General features: G+C 38.3%; 1 protein-coding gene across 3 annotated transcripts; it reads right to left on the bottom strand.

The window, feature by feature from the left end:
• Positions 1 to 684: 684 nt before the first annotated feature.
• On the bottom strand, positions 685 to 19691 carry ZNF449 (zinc finger protein 449). Of its 3 annotated transcripts, XM_077989316.1 has the most exons (7): positions 19652 to 19691; positions 17006 to 17459; positions 15172 to 15376; positions 4006 to 4119; positions 3196 to 3813; positions 2406 to 2505; positions 685 to 2242 (listed from the first exon to the last, which is right to left on the bottom strand). In XM_077989316.1, the coding sequence occupies exons 2-6, from the start codon at positions 17357 to 17359 to the stop codon at positions 2450 to 2452; spliced, it is 1347 nt and encodes a 448-aa protein (XP_077845442.1). In that variant the 5' UTR covers positions 17360 to 17459; positions 19652 to 19691; the 3' UTR covers positions 685 to 2242; positions 2406 to 2449. The 3 variants fall into 3 exon arrangements, with proteins under 3 accessions (XP_077845442.1, XP_077845441.1, XP_001099897.1); XM_077989315.1 differs by having other exon boundaries at positions 685 to 2505; XM_001099897.5 differs by lacking the exon at positions 685 to 2242 and having other exon boundaries at positions 2431 to 3813.
• Positions 19692 to 19792: the final 101 nt, after the last annotated feature.

Here is a 19792-nt window from a genome sequence, read left to right as displayed (position 1 = left end):
TAAGAACATTACATATAAAAGTTATGATGTCCAAAGCCATAAAGAGAAGAAATCTATAGCTTTAAATGCTTTTATCATTAAACTACAAAGAATGAGAATATAACATGGGGGATATTTATTGAAAGCTTACAGTGTGTAGGGCCAGAGCAAAATATATTTCATTTAATCTTCATAGTACTTTTGAGGTAGGTACTGTATTTTCCCCTTTATAATAGCTAGGAGGTAGGTACCATATTTTGCCCTTATCTTTTTGAAATGCTCAGAAGTACAATTAGGCATAGAAGTATAATTATCCATGTAATGTTCTAAATATGTTATCTGTTTCCAAGAACTATTTCACGTGTTTCTTGATTCAATGCCACAAATATGTATTAATTCTTATATATAGGGCACTGTAAAAAAGAATATTAGACATTCTCTAACTTGTAAAAATCTAGTCAAGTATACTTGATATAAATGAGAGGGAGGATACAACTCATATTATGATTGCAACTAACCCTACTAGCCAAAAATGGACTATATTAAATGCTAAAAATGATGCATAATCACAGTGCCATGGTTGCAGAGAGAAAAGCGATTCCAACTTGGGATGAGGACAGGAGTCAATTGCCATGCTCGTTGCCACTGTTCAGGGAAGAAGCTCTAAGTTGTTCAAAAAATTAATTAGTGCAAGTGAAGCAGGAAGAGCAATACATTTCTGCTTTATTAAAATATTGCATAAATACAGAGCAGTTGGGCACATCCATTCTAAGGCACTGTTCTGGTTTGAATGCAATTCCACAAGAGAGAAAAGAGAAGCCATCACATTCTGTATTTTTCATCTCTACATTCGGACTCCTCCCATATTATACGTTTATTGCTACTGGGATATCAGTTTGAGCCCCAGACTTACAGCAGCATCACACAAGGACCTGGATGACAAGAATTAAAGATACATCCTAGGTCTAGCAATTGGTATAATTGGCACTTAATTACAAACTCTCTTGCATTTTTCTCCACCTGTTTCCCAACTCTTGTTTAACTAAAAATATTATAAAATCTTTATGAGCCTGATCCATGAATTACATTTCTTTACTAGCTTCCACTAAGCCTAGAACAGGACTAGGACTAGTTAGGCACATAGTAGATACCCCCAAAGTACTTACATCACTTTTGAGAACTTCAAAGGAATAGAAGAGATATACTTTCCCTAATTGTAGTTTAAGGAAAGAATGACTGAGTATCTTCATAAAGGGAAAATGCTTGAATGTCCTATTTCTTGTATTTTATAACAAGGAACTAGGCTCAATGAATATTTTCATGTTTTAACAGGTTTAACTGACAATGAGAAGTCTTCCCTTGCTTTGGGAATTTGAGCTGTTACCATGATTACATGAGAACATTTATATAAGTAGCAACGTGTGTGCATGTGTGTGTGTGTGTGTGTGTGTGTATGTAATTATAAGTAAAATTCAAAGAGGTTGAGAATCACTGGGCAACTTATAAATTATCTGAATTAGTGATCCTCATCTTCTTAAAATGATATGTGTATATACATATGTGTGTGTGTGTAAATATAAGTAAAATTCAAAGAGATTGAGAATCACTAGGCAACTTAAAAATTATCTGAATTAGTGACCCTCACCCCCTTAAAGTAGTATGTATGTATATGTGTGTGTGTGTCTCTGTGTGTGTTATACAAATTCATATATATTTTAAGAATTTTTCATAACACCCTTAAAACAACTGGAGATAACTAGGCTTGGGAGCAACTTAACTATACTGATAGCTATAGAAATATCTGTTTAAGGCAGTGTGTTCCAAGAGACATTTGCAGATTATTAGTTCTGTAGCTTATTATTGGGTATATGAAAAAGGTTTTGGGGTCAAATAAGTTTGGAAAACATTGAGCCAAAAGAGGTGCTTTTTCTCTCCTTTCTAGAAGACCTCTCAGAGATTCTCACATGCTGATGTGCACTATGAATCTAAGAAGGCGAAACAGCAGGAAGCAATTCCCAAATATATTTGCAGAATATCTAGCAGAACTAAGTATTCTATGACACACACATATGGAGACACTAAATTAAAGAATGGGTAAAATTTTAAAAAGCACTGAAAGACACATGATTGAATACCAAAGGAGAGTGAAATACCAAAGGAGAGCAAAAGACCCTGGTTCTTCAGTCAATCACAATTAAATTAGATCCTGCTTGTATAATTTCAACTGCCAAATGGATTCTTCCAGACATAGAGCTTACTTATTCTGTGAACAAAATAAATTACCAGATTAATACTCTGCTTTTAGCAGCATTACCACAGACTGCTGACTAAGCAGACTAGCAAACTTTGCAAAATTCAAAAGTAAAGGTTAAAATCTTAATTTCTTTAAACATAAAAAATTTCAGTAGAAATAACCCAGTTCTTACCAGGCAAATGACATCCCCTTCATCCTTGTGTTCCTGACACATTTTTATTGTTTGACAAAATTCACTGTCTCCTTTCTTGCCACATGGGACACATCTAAAGCTTTGAATGAATATAATCATCTTTAATAATGACAGCAGATTAACTATAGTACTGCTATAATCAATACATCTGATAGACATGTTTATCCACTATATTGACCCTACCTCTAAAAGGATTGTCATAATTTATATGCTTTATGTTTACACCTATGATACAGTTGCCTTGGAACACAAAATTTTTCATTGTAATTAAAAAAAGAAGAGTTGTGCTGACAGAAGAAATCAAATCTAAGAAAATCACAAGAATAGATAAATACTCTAAAATTCATATAGCTTGGAAGATGGGTTTTAAAACTAGCAAAAAAAAAAAAAATAGCTGTCTATCTTATAAGCTTAAACAAAAGCTTCCAAGACAAACAGCCTGCTGCAAGTTAAGATTTTTTTTGAGTTAGTGTCAAGTTGTGTAGGACCTGTTTCAGCGATTCTTAAATAAGTCCTCTAAAGTGAGTGACCTGGTGCATAATAAGGCCAGCTCTCTGTCTGAAGCTTTTAGAACAATGAGTACACTTGTACGGCTTCTCCCCTGTGTGGATTCTTAAATGAATAACGAGGCTTGGTCTCTGTCTAAAACTTTTCCCACAATAATTACACTTAAAAGGTCTCTCTTCAGTATGCGTTCTCTGGTGCAAAGTAAGAGCTGTCAGTCGACTAAAACTTTTCCCACAATTATGACATCTATGAGGTTTTTCACCTGTATGAGTTTTCAGATGTCTTTTAAGACTTGATCCATGACAAAAACTTTTCCCACACTCAAGACATTTATATGTTTCTTCTTCAGAATGGGTTCTCTGATGCCCTATAAGATGTGACCGCCGAGTGAATCGCTTTTTACATACAGTGCATTCATAGGGTCTCTCCCCTGTATGAAGTCGTTGGTGTCTATAAAGATCTGAACTACGAAGGAATCTTTTCCCACATTCAGGGCATTTGTGAGGTTCTTCTCCTGAATGAATTCTCTGATGCCCAGTAAGTTGTGACTTTCGAGCAAAACATTTTCCACACTGAGGACATCGGTGAGGTTTCTCTCCTGGACTCTTTTTCTTATGGGGTTTGGGGTTGAGAGGTTCTTCCAAGTTGGAGTTCTCAGGTGTCTCTCCCAGAGTGGGGTTCTGCTGATCTACCAGTTTTGCTAAATCTGTCTGTAAATCCTCTGGGGGGGGTTCCCATTGATTTTCTAATTGTACATAGTCTTTTTGCAAAATGGGACCCTGGAGAGCATTCCCCTCTAAAGTTACAATAAATGGATACATAGTCTCCATTTTTTTCTGTTTTGAAGTATCTTCTTCATTTTCTATCCCAATCTCAAAACCTGAGAAAAGAAATAGAAACTGCAGATGATATTGTGTTCCATGGAGAAAAGAAAGTGAAGGAAAATGAAGAGTTATGTTAAACCAGTGGTAGGAACATAGAAATTCCTAAATAGAATTCCAAACTCTTTATCTTTATTTAGGTTAAATTTTTCTTTTTTTTTCCCCTAGTATATCAAAGAACAATTACTTACCTATCTTGGAATCAAGTAATTGTTTCATTTCTTTAGAATCCTGTAATTCCTTCACCCATGGCTCTTCTCTATTCTCCAATGAGAAGTTCATGTCAAGTTTCGGTAATGGATATCCTGGCCAGAAGAAAGATGGGAAGCATTACAGTTTGGTTCATCAAAGGTTTTTCCAAAATTTAGGCTGATTTCTTGGACACATAGCCTCTTAGTATCTACTTCCTACTCCATTACTATTACTTCACCTAAGTCTCTTACAACAGTCTTTTCTTTAAAAGATAAGAGCAAAATGAAAATGAGGTTGTGTTCAATTCAAAGCTATTCTCTAATCTATGGAAGGTGAGTGAATAAATTGTGCGCTGAAATCAATGCACTAAATCATTTCAGCATCTATTTTGATACTAGATTTGCTTAGGTTAGAGCTAAAATATGAAATAAATGTCATAAAGTGTTGCCATATTAATACTGGAAAACACTGCTATTGAGTGCTAAATGAAGAGAGAGAGGTGAAAGTAGTAGTTAAAGTGTTTACTGGAAAATTTTCAGTGGAGTCTTTTGAATTTAAATGAAAATTGAACTGGGTTGAACCTAGCAAAAGCAGTATTTATGTTGGTTTCAGCTAAAGTCTAAAAGTGGATTCTTTTAAAATTAGCCCAAATGACTCATACAGGTAAAAATGACTATTAGCCAAAATGACTACAAAATAGTATTTCAAAGTGTCAATCTAAGGACAGCCAGGTGAAGTTTCTAACCACTCACTCTCCCCTTGTCTGACCACCCCTCTCCTCATTGACAGCTGGTATTGCTTACATCCTCTTTTCTGAGCCCCTTCTTCTCCTCCTTTATCTCTGGTCAAGTTTACTGGTCTTCAGTGAAATGTAGGCTGTAAATTACTAATTTGATATCTAAATGTAGGCTGATGTTTAAATATTAGTATTATTAAAATGACATTAGGAATTTATTTTGACTAATGTTAATCTGAAGGAAAATTTAAATTCCAGAACATTATATTCAAGGCAGAGGAAGTGGACTAAAACATCTCATTTTAGTTTTTCATGAACAAAAATTTCCTTTTCAAGATTAAGAAACAAAAGCTGAATTTCAAATAAAAGTGCTATTTAAATTCACTATTTTGTTTTCATTTGGATTTCAAAGCTAAGAGTGAAATTACAGGGTAATATGAAACAGGCCAAATAAAATTGAAGGTAATAGATCAAAAGAAAGCTGCTGTGAAGTAAAAGATGGAGTTTCAATTGAAACTTGGAATAGGAGAGAATAGCAAAGGCTTAGATACAAAATACTGACTTATAATCTAAATGCATGGTAATCTGAATCCACATGACAAAGCAGCATAAGTAAAAATAAATATGTAATGAGAAAAGACAGTATAAATGAAAATTACCACTTCTTTCTTTTGTTAAAAGATGTAAAAGGCAACTGTATAAAAATATGTATATAGTGTATTGCTGGGCATACAACATAGAGAAATGTAATATATTTCCCAATAACAGCAGAAATGAGGTGAGTAAGAGCAAAGTGTATGGGACTAAAGAAATGACTCCAGTTGGTGATTCAAATCCACAGGAACAAATGAAGAAAACCAGAAATGATAAACAATGTTAATATAACAAAAGTTATAATATATATTTTCCTTTCTTTCAGCTTCTTAAGAGTCTTAAAATTATATAAAGCAATAATTATAACAATGTATTCTTGGGTTTAAAACATTTTTGATGTAATATATATGATAGTAATATCACAAAAAGGGGGAAAAGGGAACAGAGCTACATAGGAGAAACATTTCTATATCTCACTGGCATTAAGTTAGTATAACTCTGAAACCAATGATAAGATGTACATGGTAAATCCTAGAGCAACCACTAAAGAAACAAAAGTAGTAAAATTATTAAAGTAAAATATTACATGAGGAATATTTACTTAATGAAAAAGAAAGCAGTAAAAGAGGGATAGAGGAACAAAAAAGACTTGAGGCATATAGAAAACAGAAAGCAAAATGGCAGATATAAATCTAACCACATCAAAAATGAAATTAAATGTAAATAGATTAAATGATTTAATCAGAAAGCAGAGAAGGTCTGACTGGATTGAAAAGATCCAACCATATACTGTGTATAAGAGGTATCCTTTAGATTCAAAGATACAAATAGATTGAATGTAAAGGGATGGAAAAAGATATATCATACAAGTAGCAACCACAAGACAGCCAGTCAAAAGAGACATTAAAACAAACAAAAAAACTCATTACTAAGATATACAGGATCATTTTATAATGATAAAAATATTAATCCATCAGGAAGATATAACAATTATAATCATGTATGCACTTAATTTCTGAGTACTAAAATATGTAAAACAAAACCTGACAGAAATAGTACAAGAACCAGATAATTTAACAATAGTAGTTGGACACTTCAATAACTCCTTGCACTAACAGATAGAAAATCTAGGCAGAAGATCAATAATACAAGACAAAGAAAATACTATAAACCAACTAAACATAACAGAATAGAAATGAGAATCCAGCAATAAATCCATATATCTGTCCTGTGGTCAACTGATTTTGACAAGGGTTTCAAGCATATTCAATATAAAAAGAATAGCCTTTTCAACAAATCATGTTGAGACACCTGGACGTCTCCATGGGAAAAAAAAAATATTATTTGGACCTCTACTTTGCACCCTATTAAAAATTAATGAAAAATAGATCAAAGTCTTAGATGTAAGAGCTAAAATCATAAAACTGTTAGATGAAAACACAGGGGAAAATGTTCGTAACCTTGGATTAGGCAATGATTTCTTAAATCATCAAAAGGGCAAACAACAAAAGAAAAAACAATTACATTTGACTTCATCAAAATTTAAAAAATCTTTTGGGCTACAAAGAACACTATCAAGAAAGTGAAAAGACGGCCTACAGAATGGGAGAAAATATCGGCAAATCATATGTCTAATAAGGGACTTTTATCTAGAATACACAGTTGACCATTGAACAACATAGGTTTGAACTACACAAATGCACTTATAGGCAGATTTTCTTCCACCTCTGCCACCCCTGAGACTAAACTCTCCTCTATTTTGTTGATCTACATGTCTATTCTTATGGAAGTACCACACTGTCTTAGTTCATTTGTGTTGCTATAAAGACCTTTATAATGATCCACTTCCACATAATGGATAGTAAATATATTCTCTGCCTTATGATTTTCTTAATAACATTTTCTTTTCTCTAGCTTATTTATTGTAAGAATACAGTATATAACATATGAAATATGTGTTAATTGACCACTGATGTTATCAGTAAGGCTTCCAGTCAAACAGTAGGCTATTAGTAGTTAAATGTGGGGGAAACAAAAGTTATGTATATGGATTTCCAGCTGCACAGTAAGTCAGCACCGTTAACCCCCACATTGCTCAAGGGTCACCTGTATAAAGAACACAGACAGTTCAATAATAAAAAGACAAATAATTCAATTAAAAATGGGCAAGGGAACTAAATAGATCTATGAAAATATACAAATGACCAATAAGCACATGAACGCATGTTCAGCATTGTTACTCTTCAAAGAAAGAAGAGTATCAAATCCACAATCAAAACCACGATGAGTCACTATTTCATACCCATAGGATGGCTAGAATAAAAATGTCAAATAATAATAATAAATGTCGCCCAGGATGTGAAGAAATAAGAGTGCTTGTACCCTGCTGGTGGGAATGTAAAAGAGTACAGCCAGTTTGTAAAAGTTGAGAAGTTCCTGAGAAGTTTAAACATAGAGTTACCATATGACCTAGCAATTGTGCTCCCAGGTATATACCCAAGAAAAATGAAAACATATATAAATACAAAATGTCATACTCAAATTTTTATAGCAGCATAATTCATAATAGCCAAACTATAGAAACAATCTAAACGTTCATCAGCTGTTGAATGAATAAACAAAATGTGGTATAACATCACAATGGACTATTCAACCATAAATAGGAATAAAGTATTGATACATGTTACAACAAAGTTGATCCTTGAAAATATGCTCAGTGAAAGAAGTTAGTCATAAAAGACCACATATTGTATGATTTCATTGATATGAAATATCCAGAAGAGGCAAATCTACAGGGACAGAAAGTAAATTAGTGGTAGCTTCGGAGTGGGAGAGATGGGGGCCAAGAGGTGATAGCTAAAGGGTACAGGGTTTCTTGTTGAGGTGATGAAAATATTCTAAAATTGACTGCGGTGACAGTTGTACATATTGTGAATACACCAAAAAACATTAAATTGTACACTTCAAAGGGGTGACAATATATGGTATGTGAATTATATTTCAATAATGCTATTTAAAAAAAGATGTAAATGTAGAAAAAAACATTTAAATATTGACATCATTAAATGATATTAACAAATTAGTTTGGCTAACATTAATCTGAAGTAAAATTTAGATTTCAGTACATTATATCAAATCCTAGGAAGTAGTGTAAAATACTTTATTTCATATTTTCACAGGGAAAAAAACAATAGATTTTAGATTAAGAAATATAAAATACACTTCCAATAAAATGTTTCATAAACTCACTATTTTGTTAACAATGCTTGGATTTAAACCCAGGAGTGGGATAATTGAATGATGTGGTGGAACAGGCCCCCCCAAAAAAATAGAAATTATACATTTAAAAAATAAGAGTAGAATTGGATTGTTCATAACACAAAGGATAAATACTTGAGGAGACAGATATCCCATTTACCATGATGTGATTATTATGCAATGCATGCAATGTATTAAAACATCTCATGTACCTCATAAATATATACACCTAGTATGTACCCACACAAATTAAACAAAAAAAATTTTTAAGTTAGTGGAAAAAATAAACTGGAGTTCATTGATTAAAGCTGCCATCAAGTAGAAGGGAGAAGGAATTGAAACTGGGGAGAGCAGCAAGTAGCAAAGACTTAGGATGGTAGAAGCCTGGAGGCCCAGGAGATTTCAATATGAAAGCCAGAAAAACAGTTTTGGGAATGACAGGAATTGTTCGTATGGCTATTCTCATCTTACAGAGCACGAACTTGAAACTCTTAAGGTTATAGATTTCATCAAATATCACTTCAAAACCAGGCCCAGACACCTGCTCCTTAGGTAAAAGAAGCTCTATGACCTAGTTGAAGGACTAAATGTAGCCCTGGAAGCAGAATCTGGTACCCATGAGATCTAAGGGCAGCTGCGTCTCATGGGCCTCTCATGGGCCTCCCATATTGGCCCTCAAGTCTAGCTGCTACTTTCTGCACAGCACCAAATTACAGAGATTTGAGTACTTTTGCTTTGGTTCCTTGTCCCCAGCATCATATTCCTGGTGCCGGCTTTCAAAAAGCTTGGCCCCAAACTGGGTGCATCAGGAGTCTCCACACCTTGGATGTGAAAACATGGTGCTCAAACTTGAGCTTCTTCATGGATGTCAACCTAAAGCACTTCTTATATGTGTAGCACACCCCACCCCACCCCTGTTGTCTTGAGTAATATTCAGATACTTCTGGACACTATTATCAGTTTATTTGCATTTCTCAACCTTATTTTCACAGTCCAAGTCAGCTAAAACCAATTCCCATTCACTTTTGACCCATGTCTCACCTTTTAGGTATCAGTTCCCATCCTCTACTCTTACATATTGAATAAAATACCACCACGAATGCTGAATAAAACTGACGCTTACTGAAAGCGTTTCCACAGATATATTTGCCCTTGTCTGTTGGCCAACATAGCGAGAACAGCTATAGCTCTTACATAGCAAAGATAAATGAAGACGAGCAGAATTTGGCATTCCTATATATTGTGGTGGGAGGATAAACTGGTACAATAATTTCAGAAGGCAATTTGACAATATCTATTAAAGTTTTAAATGCCCATTAATCAATCAATCCCAATTCTAGAAATTTATCATATCAATACCTGCATATATTGTATTCTCCAAATGTTTTCTAGTTTGGCTCTATGGCTTCTGGGTCAAAGTTGAGTGGCAATAAAAAAGCAGGCATTAATGCCTACTTCTGTCAGGGGGCTCTTCTCTTTACCCTCAATGTAAGCTATCTGTAAAGTACTATTATTGGATGAGTGGTTTTACAGTAATAGAAGAAACATTAACTGCTGGTCAGTAAAAAGAGAAGGGCCCTACACTTCACTTCTATGAGCCCCCCTTTTTTTTAGCTCCCACAGGAATGAGAAACACAAAGAAATGATAAATGTTTAAGGTGATAGATATGCTAATTACCCTCATTTGATCATTACACATTGTACACACATATCAAAATATCACTCTGTATCCCATAAATAGGTACAATTATTACATATCAATTAAAAATAAAAGGAAAGGTTGGGTGCGGTGGCTCATGCCTGTAATCCCAGCACTTTGGGAGGCCATGGTCAGGAGATTGAGACCATCCTGGCTAACATGGTGAAACTCTACTAAATATATAAAAAATTAGCCTGGCATGGTGGCGGGCGCCTGTAGTCCCAGCTACTCGGGAGGCTGAGGTAGGAGAATTGAACCCGGGAGGCAGAGCTTGCAGTGAGCAGAGATGGCAACACTGCACTCCAGCCTGGGCGACAGAGCGAGAGTCCATCTCAAAAAATAAATAAATGGAAAAAAAGGAGGGCCCTACAGATAGAAACCAAAGCCTGTTACCTTAAATTTAATCATGTCTCCTGGTTTGGAGACCATAGTCTAGAACATTAGTTTTCCAATGACAATACTATATTGCCCAGGATGTTAAACTCATCCTCTGGCTATAACTAAGAGATCCATGATAAGATATATTATATTTGACCAAATTAAGTGAAGAAATTTTACTTAGGAAAAGTTAACTGAAGAAAAAAAAAATCAGTTTTTGATTTTTTTTTTTTTTTTTTTTTTTTTTTGAGACGGAGTCTCGCTGTGTCACCCAGGCTGGAGTGCAGTGGCGCGATCTCGGCTCACTGCAAGCTCCGCCTCCCGGGTTTACGCCATTCTCCTGCCTCAGCCTCCGAGTAGCTGGGACTACAGGCGCCGCCACCACGCCCGGCTAGTTTTTTGTATTTTTAGTAGAGACGGGGTTTCACCATGTTAGCCAGGATGGTCTCGATCTCCTGACTTTGTGATCCACCCGCCTCGGCCTCCCAAAGTACTGGGATTACAGGCTTGAGCCACCCCGCCCGGCCTGATTTTTTTTTTTTTTTTTTAAGTAAAAGGCTATTAAGTCCAGGCATGGTTGATTTAAAATCAAAGACATTGTGTCATCCTCCTTGCTTTCTCTTGGATCCTTTGCTCTGGAGGAAGCCTGCTGCCCCATCATAAGGATACTTAGGTAACCTATGGAGAAATTCCTTTGGCAAGGAATTGAGGCATCCTGCCAGTCCCTGCTGACATCTTCACAACTACAAGAGAGACTCTGAGCCATAAACATCTAGTAGACCACTCCTGAATTCCTCTCAAAAACAGTAACATGATAAATACTTTTTCCTTTAAGCTGCTAAGTTTTGGGGATAATTAATTACCCTTCAATAGCTATCCAATGCAAAGAGGGAAAAGCAATTGGAGATTAACAAAGAAGGTGCTTCACTGAATGTTCTCCTCATCCTATACTCAGGCAATGGCTTCATTAAGCCCCATTAGCAAAGACTGTCTCATAAGAGCTTCACTACACCAATAAATGTCATTACTATAGTTAGGGGTTAGATATTAGCTTATGGTAAATTTTTTGGTATAGTAGAATAATCTGAGGAAGTTTAAGTTATAAGAATCTTCTGATGCTTTCTAGACAGCATTTGTTTGTCCTATATTTTACTTTAAATTTTCATCTCTCATATCCTTCATCACCAAAAAGATGTGATCTTTCACATTTCACAGACATTCCAAATGAAACCTCATCAATTGAAATGAAAAACCCAAGGCTTTGACAACTCAAAATGCAATCCAGTTTTGGTATACAAATTTTGAACTCCATATTTTCAAAGATAAGCATGATATATTTTATGTTTTTAGGACCAGCATCTCCTTGCTGCTTTTCTTTCTGATTGCAGACATTCTAATATTATTGCTTATCTCTGGCATCAAAGTGTCCAGTATGAATTCAAATAAGGGATTTTGTTTTAAAGTTTATGTCTTCCTTAGATCACTTTATATTGTTCACTTAAGTTCTCTTTTAGTTTGCAATGAATGTGTATATGTGTTTTCAGTTATATTACATGAAAAAAATATATATGCACAATTCACATATACTCAACAACCTAATTTTTTGCTGATAGGAAATAGGTTCCAAACGTTAATATAAAATCAATTGACTTCTTCCATTACTTTTGAATTTCTTCTCCACTCAGCTGGCATCTTGTACTTTCCATTCAGTTTACAATAGAACGTATTTCATGTGATACATCAAATATACTTTCGTTTAAAGTAAAGGTTTAAGTAACCTTTAAATAATAGAATAAGCCTTGCAACATTTTCCAAAGCATAATATATCACTTTAAACGGTCATAAGAAAAGGATAATTTCCTGTCCTCCAAATTTGTAATTTTTATCTTTTAATTATATCTATCCTTTGTTAAATATACTAGATTTCCATGTGCTTTAGAGAGCAAAATATTGACACCAGATAAATATTGCTACTATGTGATATCTGTACCTGCAATGTTGACAAAAGGAGCGAATTAACATGCGGAAACAGAATGCAAATACAGAAAGAGTTATACTTCAAATATTACTAGCTAAGTTTTACTACTTGTTCCAGGCATATACACATAAACACAGACTTTTTTTAAAGAATTCCTCAATAGACTATGAAATGTAGATGATGTAAAGACTGGAACATAAATGGCAATATTACATAGTTCTGCTTTGACCACAATATGTATACTTGTAAAGTTTTCCTCTTTTGTCACTTTTATTTAAAAATATGCTGGAGACCCACAAGCACCTCATACTCTGTATGTTCAAATCTAAACTCAACTTGACCCGTCGAATCTGATCTTTCTCTTTTGTTTGTCATGTCAGCGAATAATATTACCATCTACCCAGTTGAATGGCCAGAAACCTGGATTCCATCCTTAATCCCTTCTTCTCCATCACCCTGACACCCAGTCAATCACTAAGCTCTGTTATTTCACACCTGTTAAATATCTTTTGAACTATATTTTCACTCCATCATCACTAACATGCCCTTGCTTTAGAACAACATCCTCTCACCTGAATGATGGCAACAACCTCCCAAATGGGGTCCCTGCTTTCAGTGGTATGTACCCATTCCTACTATAGCCAGAATAATCTCCTAAAATGCAAATTTGTGTGTATTGCTCTGGTATTGGAGAACCTCAAAATGGTTCCCCACTTCCCTGATAATCAAGTGTGACTTCTCCATGAGGCTACAAGTTCTTCATGACCTAGGACCTTGCTTCTCTCTCCAGCCTCTTCTATTGCCACTCCCATCCCACTGCTCTTCTATGTCCCTTGCACTGTAGCAGGAGGTCTTCTCTCTCCCTTCAGGACTTTGCACATGCTGTTGCTTTTGATCCCAGCCCTCTCTGCTTCCCATGTACACCACTCCACAGGCTCACTTTGATCCATCCTGTAGGTTTTAACCCAGATCCTCCTTCCTCCAGACTTCCCTCTCAGCCAAAAGTTGGCTAGGTGGCCCTTATCCATGCTCCCGGGCATTCTATTCCTCCCAACACACAATTTACTGTCCGATTTCTGTCACATACAGGACAAAAAGTCCTACCGACATATCTGAATTGTCCACTGAACTGTAATCTCCAGGATGACCAGAGCTGCTTTTCTGCCTTGTATGTTACTGAATCCCCAGGGTCTGGCATGGTGTCTGGCTCCTCAAAGGTGCTCGTAGATAGTGGTCAAATGACTAAATGATATTAATATGATGTGGAAAGGGACATGGTTACTAATCCTGGGTACTGAGCTAGTTATGGATGGATCAGACATTTACATTTTATAACTTGGACAGTTCTTATTTTCATTTCTTATGTGTCTTCTGTGATCTCAGTATTTAACAGTCTCTTGAACATGCCACCATGTTGAAACAGTGCCTGGAGGAGTCAGGGGAGAGGATTCTGGCCACACTTGGGTCAAAGCTTTAATGTGAGGGGTAGAAGAGGTACAGGGAACACTGGGTAAGAAAACCTCAAAGGAGAAGCCGGGTGCAGTGGCTCATGCCTGTAATCCCAGCACTTTGAGAGGCTGAGGCAGGTGGATCACCTGAGGTCAGGAGTTCAAGACCTGCCTGGCCAACATGGTGAAACCCTGTCTCTACTAAAAATACAAAATTAGCTGGGTGTGGTAGTGCATGCCTGTGATCCCAGCTACTTGAGAGGCTGAGGTAGGAAAATCGCTTGAACCTGGGAGGTGGAGGTTGTAGTAAGCCGAGATTGCGCCACTGCACTCTAGCCTGGGCAACAGAACAGGACTCCGTCTCAAAAAAAAAAAAAAAAAAAAAAAGAAAACCCCATGGGGAATAAAATATAGGAGCAACTGGACTATGTGATCCTGCTGCCTTTCTCCACTTGGACTTTCTCCCTCTAGAACTAACCCCTGTTGTGTCTGGGCCAGTGATTCTCAAACTTTAGTGTGTATAGCACTCACCTGCAGAGCCTGCTAAACATACACCCCTGGTGTTCATGCTGCGAATGGTCTGCTTACTACAGTTTGAAAAACACTGTAATAGGTACTGATTTAATGAGGTAGATATTTCCTTTAGACTGTGGTAAGTGGTTGATCTTATAGGATCTAATGAGACTATATTACTAAAGTATTAAGTTTGAATAAGGCTCTAATGCCATGAAAGCAACCGAGGCCCTACGGGCCCACGACATCACAGTTCCTGTTGATTAAAATTGGGCTGAGAAATGAGTCCTTATCCAGAATCCAAACTCCCATAGTTTTCCTGTGTAACATTCTTGATCAAAAGACTCCTTATCAGGGTCATTAGCTTAAAGGGTTCCTAATCCCAGGGTTCTATCCAAAGTACTCTGTTCCCTACTATTCCCAGAGAGATTTTTTTCCTCTTCTTTATCTGAGTGGTCCGTTTCCATTGGGTAATTGGTGTTTGTAGCCCAACCCCAACCCTTGAGAATTCCTGAACTCTCAAAACAGAAACAAAAGAAAGGAGAGAAACCCTTGTCTTACCAGGGTCCAGAAAGGGCTGACATTCTCCAGTAGCACCATAGTTCAGCTCTTGTGGCCCTGCCTGTGGGATCCATGCCTCTGCTACTGGGGCCTCCTGGGCAGGTCCCATTACCTGGAGTGCAGGTGCCTCTAGGTGCATGGTTGGTGGTATGTGTGCTGTTCCCACTGGTGCCAGTTCTTCCAAGAGCATGTCATGCATATCAACCTGGGGGAAATGCCAGAACCATCACTCTCAAGTCTAGACCAACAGTGCCCAGTAGAATTGTATGAGAATCATGCATGTAATTTTAAATTTTCTAGTGGCCATATGAATAAATTTTTTAAAAAGTTAAGGCCAATCTTAATAGTACGTATTACTTAATCCAATGCAAACAATCAGGATTTCAACATGTAATCAATATGAACAATTATTAGTGAGATATTTCACCTACTTTTTTCATACCAAGTCTTCTGCATGTGGTGTGTATTTCATACTTACAGCAGATCTCAATTTGCATTGGCCATATTTCAAGGGCTCAAGAGCTGTACATGACTAGTAGTGACTGTATTCAGCAGCAAATGTCTAGACCACATGAAGATAAAATCTTATATAGTAAACAAAACCAAGGAGACAGAGAAAGGAAGGGCAACCACCAACCCAAGTACCCTAGGGAGACAGAAAACTTCAGAAGACTCCTGTTCAGGAGCCCTGAAGCTAACAGCTCCTGCAGAGAACCCCATAGACAAGATCAGAGTATCCCTGATGCCCATCTGGAAGCTCCTGCTCCCTTTTCCCAAAGATACTGCACTCTCTCAGTCATGGCACTTCTGAAAAGAGGCTTTACATAGTCATTCTGAATGGCAGACAGTGCCATTGTCCCCATGGGGAGTTTTGGATATGCTGACAGGTGGTGGCTATCAGAATTTAATGGAACATAATTTACAATGCAGAATTGTTCCAGGTCCCTACCAAGTGTGGAATGTCCCACTCAAACATTCATGTGAGTAAAAAGAACCTGTCAAGAACCCCACCCTATTGGTCAAATAAGTACAATTGTTTTGTGTTTTTTTGCATAGTTTCAGCACAAATGAAATTTTCTAGGAATGCACTAATGTGAAAAGCAAAGACTACACTGCTTATTGTTCAGATTTACCAAGAGTCATATGCCACTTTGGAAAATCACATGATGAGCAGGAAAACTGTTCATAGTACTTGAGCTTTATCAGTCTGAATTTCTGGCTGTCCCATTCACAATGATTGTAAGCACAGATGCAAGCATCTGACAACTTCATGACGTTCGGTCAGGCCTCAGCATGTATATGTACAAATCCCTATCAATTTGTAACAAACTATGTTTCTTTTCCTTTCTATTCCTTCTAGACTTGATTCAGGGTTGGCAAACTTTATAAAGAGCCAAATAGTAAACATTTTAGGCACTGTGGGGCACATTCACTGTCAATTCTTCTCCTTCTTCCTCTCTTTTTCAATGACCTTTCAACAAGATAAAAACCATTACATACAGAGTACAGATAAACAGGCTAGAATTGGCCTTCAGGCCATTGAGCAATTTACTGATGCTTTGGGTTGACGTATGTGGGTAGATTATGCTATCTATCAATTTCATTTGTGCATAGGAAAGTGGACATTACAAACTATTTGTTATAGAAGGGAAAGAGTCTGATAGAGTTAAAAGCACTGACTCATTTGCTGAGTTCAGCAGAAGAGAAAAAGGAAAAGGACTCTGGAGAAATCTTGAGGCTGGGGAATGACACAGAGACAAATGTGTGGTCTAGTCCCAGCTGCCGCAGCTACTTCCTTTGGACCAATCACAAAGATCCCACATTCTTTTCTTACCTGCTGCTCTGGTATCTCAAGTTCTCTCTGCAAGTCTTCTATCAGTGACACAACTCTTTCTCTATTCTCTGGGCAGTGCTCCCTCACCCAGGTCTCTATCTCTGTGGGCAGAATAGTTAGGAATTGCTCCAACACTAGCAGCTCCAGGATTTGTTCCTTAGAGCGCATCTTTGGCTTCAGCCATTGACAGCAAAGCTCCCAGAGCTTGTTAAATGCTTCATGAGGCCCAGCTGCTTCTCTGTACTGGAACTGCCTGAAGCGCTGACGGAAAACTTCACAGTCAGTATCATACTCTTGAAACACAGAGCCTTGATTCAAGGATGCCTGGATTGCACAACCCAGGGCCACAGCCATCGCCCCCTTCCAGCAGTTTACAGTTTATCTGGAGCCTCACTTCTCAGATTCCAACTCGTTTCTCTCTGAAATCGTTGGGGTGGGAGGGAGCCACCTACAGCTAAGGACAGAAAAAAATGAGAAAGGAGAAACAGGAGTGGTCACAAGAGGGCTTACTTACCTCCGTTAACTTCTTTTTTTTTTTTTTTTTTTTTTTTTTTTTTACCAAAGAACTTCCGTTAACTTCTTTACCAAAGACCTAAAGTAGTTCATTATTTTTCTCTTGGTTTTGAGAATCTGATGAGAGCTTCAGACTCACTTCCTAGAAAAATACATATACACGTCCTATTCTGCATCTAGTTTCAAAAGTTTATAAAATCTCAAAGCCTCTAGAATTGTGCTTGCTGTCAAATATGGTAGCCAACAGCCCCATGTGACACTTTAAGTTTAGTCAAAAATTTAGCTTCTCAGTAATATTAGCTAAATTTCAAATGCTTAATAGACTTCATTGCAAAAAGGTCTATTGGACAGCTCTGCTCTAGAATTCCATGGTCTCAGGCTAAGGATCCTGAATTTATTAATAAACGAACCCTTATAGATCTCTTGGCATTTAACCTATTCCCAGTTCAATTCCAATTGTCATGTGTTTCTGAATATATGTAGATCTCAAAAGAAATGGAGAAGGAATACTAACAATACTTCCATAAAACTTTGAAAGTCCATCTAGCTTTAAGTACCCCCTAATGGCCTTCAATCAAAGTGAACTTAGGTAGAGCCATGGTTTGCAAAGGCAGCAAATTGTCCATCTCTCATTCTTGCCCTTACCGAGTCTGCGTAATTCCCCCATTAACCCCATGCCTTTCCTTCCCCACTCCTCTCCACCACAGCATTCCAAGAGGATTTCCTATGTGAAAAATACACTGCAATAGGGAGGCCATTAGGAATTTGCTATGCATTCTCAACGAGGGATATTGAGTTCATGCTATGTGCCAGATACTGTTCTAAGCATTCCACATATACTAGTCAATTAACCCTCACCCAAGGTTAGGAGCTGGGTACTAGTATTATCCCTTGGACACAGATGAGGGAATTGAGGTTTGAGGCTTAGGGGGATTGAACAACTTGTCTAAGGTCACATGGTAAATGCCAGAGGGAAATGGTGATTATGTCAAAATCTATATTCTCCAGCAATCAAAAGGTCTAAATGTTCTTGGTGTAGTCTTTGAGGTCACAGAGACAGTCACATACATGTTTCTACACGTCTCAAGACCTGTATCTGCCCATGTGCCATGGTTCCTCTCTCTCTGCATGTGCTGAGACAGCTGCTGTAGTTGTTCTCTTCTCTGGAGGGGATTCAAGGGGAAAAAACATACTCATGACTCTCTTCCTACCCAGTCAACCCAAATCAGCACTCTGTCCTTGTATCCCCCTTTACCATGATGGTAGCCTGACTTTAGGAGATCGATTTAGGTATGATAACCTGCTAGCTGTGTGACCCTGACACCCAGTGCCTCTGTTTGTAACAGAAGATAATCATAGCATCTACTTTATAAAATGTTCTGCGTGGATCCAATTGCATGGGAAGCGAATAGCAGCATGCCCAGCACAGAGGAAGCACTCAATTAAAGTTTATTGCTTGTCAGGAGTCATTCCTAGGGGGCCTCTATTTCCCAGAGTCTAGGCACCTAACCGTTGCTGGAGGGCATCCAGGAACTGTGCTGTTTTTGGCTCTGGACCCATCCGTTAATCTGCTCCAGCCTCACAGCTGGCCAGCCCTTCCCTGACTGACCCAAAACCATCCACCACGTCTACCAGGGAATTGACCCTTCGGGTTTCCTTTGATGGACCCTCCCCAGAGAAACGTTCATTTCACTATGGGACCAGTGATTTCTCTCCAAACCCTCTCGTAGAGAATCCACCCTCATGGGGCCTATAAGAAAAGCGATGTGTGTAGAGAGCACTCGAGGAACGGCAAGAGTGACACGTCCCTAAAAAGTCTAAAAGCTGGTTCAAAATCGGATGCTAGTGTCTCGGGCGCGGCCCCTGTTCACTCTTGGGTGACGAGGTCCCGCCACCTGAAGGGGAGCTCCCAGCCCAGAAGGACTCCCGGGAAGGCCCGGTCGGGTCGCAGGGAGTGGCGGCGGGGACCCTGGCCGGATAGGGGCCCGCCGCCCACCACTCCTTCCCGCGCCCGCCGTCCGGGGCACAGCTGGAATCACCCAGTTGGCATGGTCCCGGCCAGGGAAAGGAGCCCCGCTACCCGCGCCCGCGCCCCAGGGAACGGCCACGCCCTCTGGCCGCTCGGGGACTCACCGCCTCAGCGCCCACGGTTCTCCCAAGCTCACCGGCAACTGCCCAGGGCGCAGGCGCAGGGCTGCGCTGCGGACTACATCTCCCGACAGGCCACACGCCGCCCGCCGCGCTGTGCGCCCACAGGGATGCTGACGTGGGAGG

The sequence above is a fragment of the Macaca mulatta genome, chromosome X (genome assembly GCF_049350105.2).
Source record: "Macaca mulatta isolate MMU2019108-1 chromosome X, T2T-MMU8v2.0, whole genome shotgun sequence".
Lineage (NCBI taxonomy): Eukaryota > Metazoa > Chordata > Mammalia > Primates > Cercopithecidae > Macaca > Macaca mulatta.
The sequence above is the reverse complement of the archived record's forward strand: the minus strand, read 5'-3'. Positions and strand labels throughout refer to the sequence as shown.

What these genes read in the sequence shown, in the direction of transcription:
- ZNF449 (XM_001099897.5), bottom strand. Translation starts at nt 17,359, where the DNA reads ATGGCTGTGGCCCTGGGTTGTGCAATCCAGGCATCCTTGAATCAAGGC. An exon ending in TCAGCCCTTTCTGGACCCTG is followed by an intron (nt 4,120 to 15,171) that starts GTAAGACAAGGG and finishes TCTTCTGGCCAG; the next exon opens with GATATCCATTACCGAAACTT. An exon ending in ATTACTTGATTCCAAGATAG is followed by an intron (nt 3,814 to 4,005) that starts GTAAGTAATTGT and finishes TTCTTTTCTCAG; the next exon opens with GTTTTGAGATTGGGATAGAA.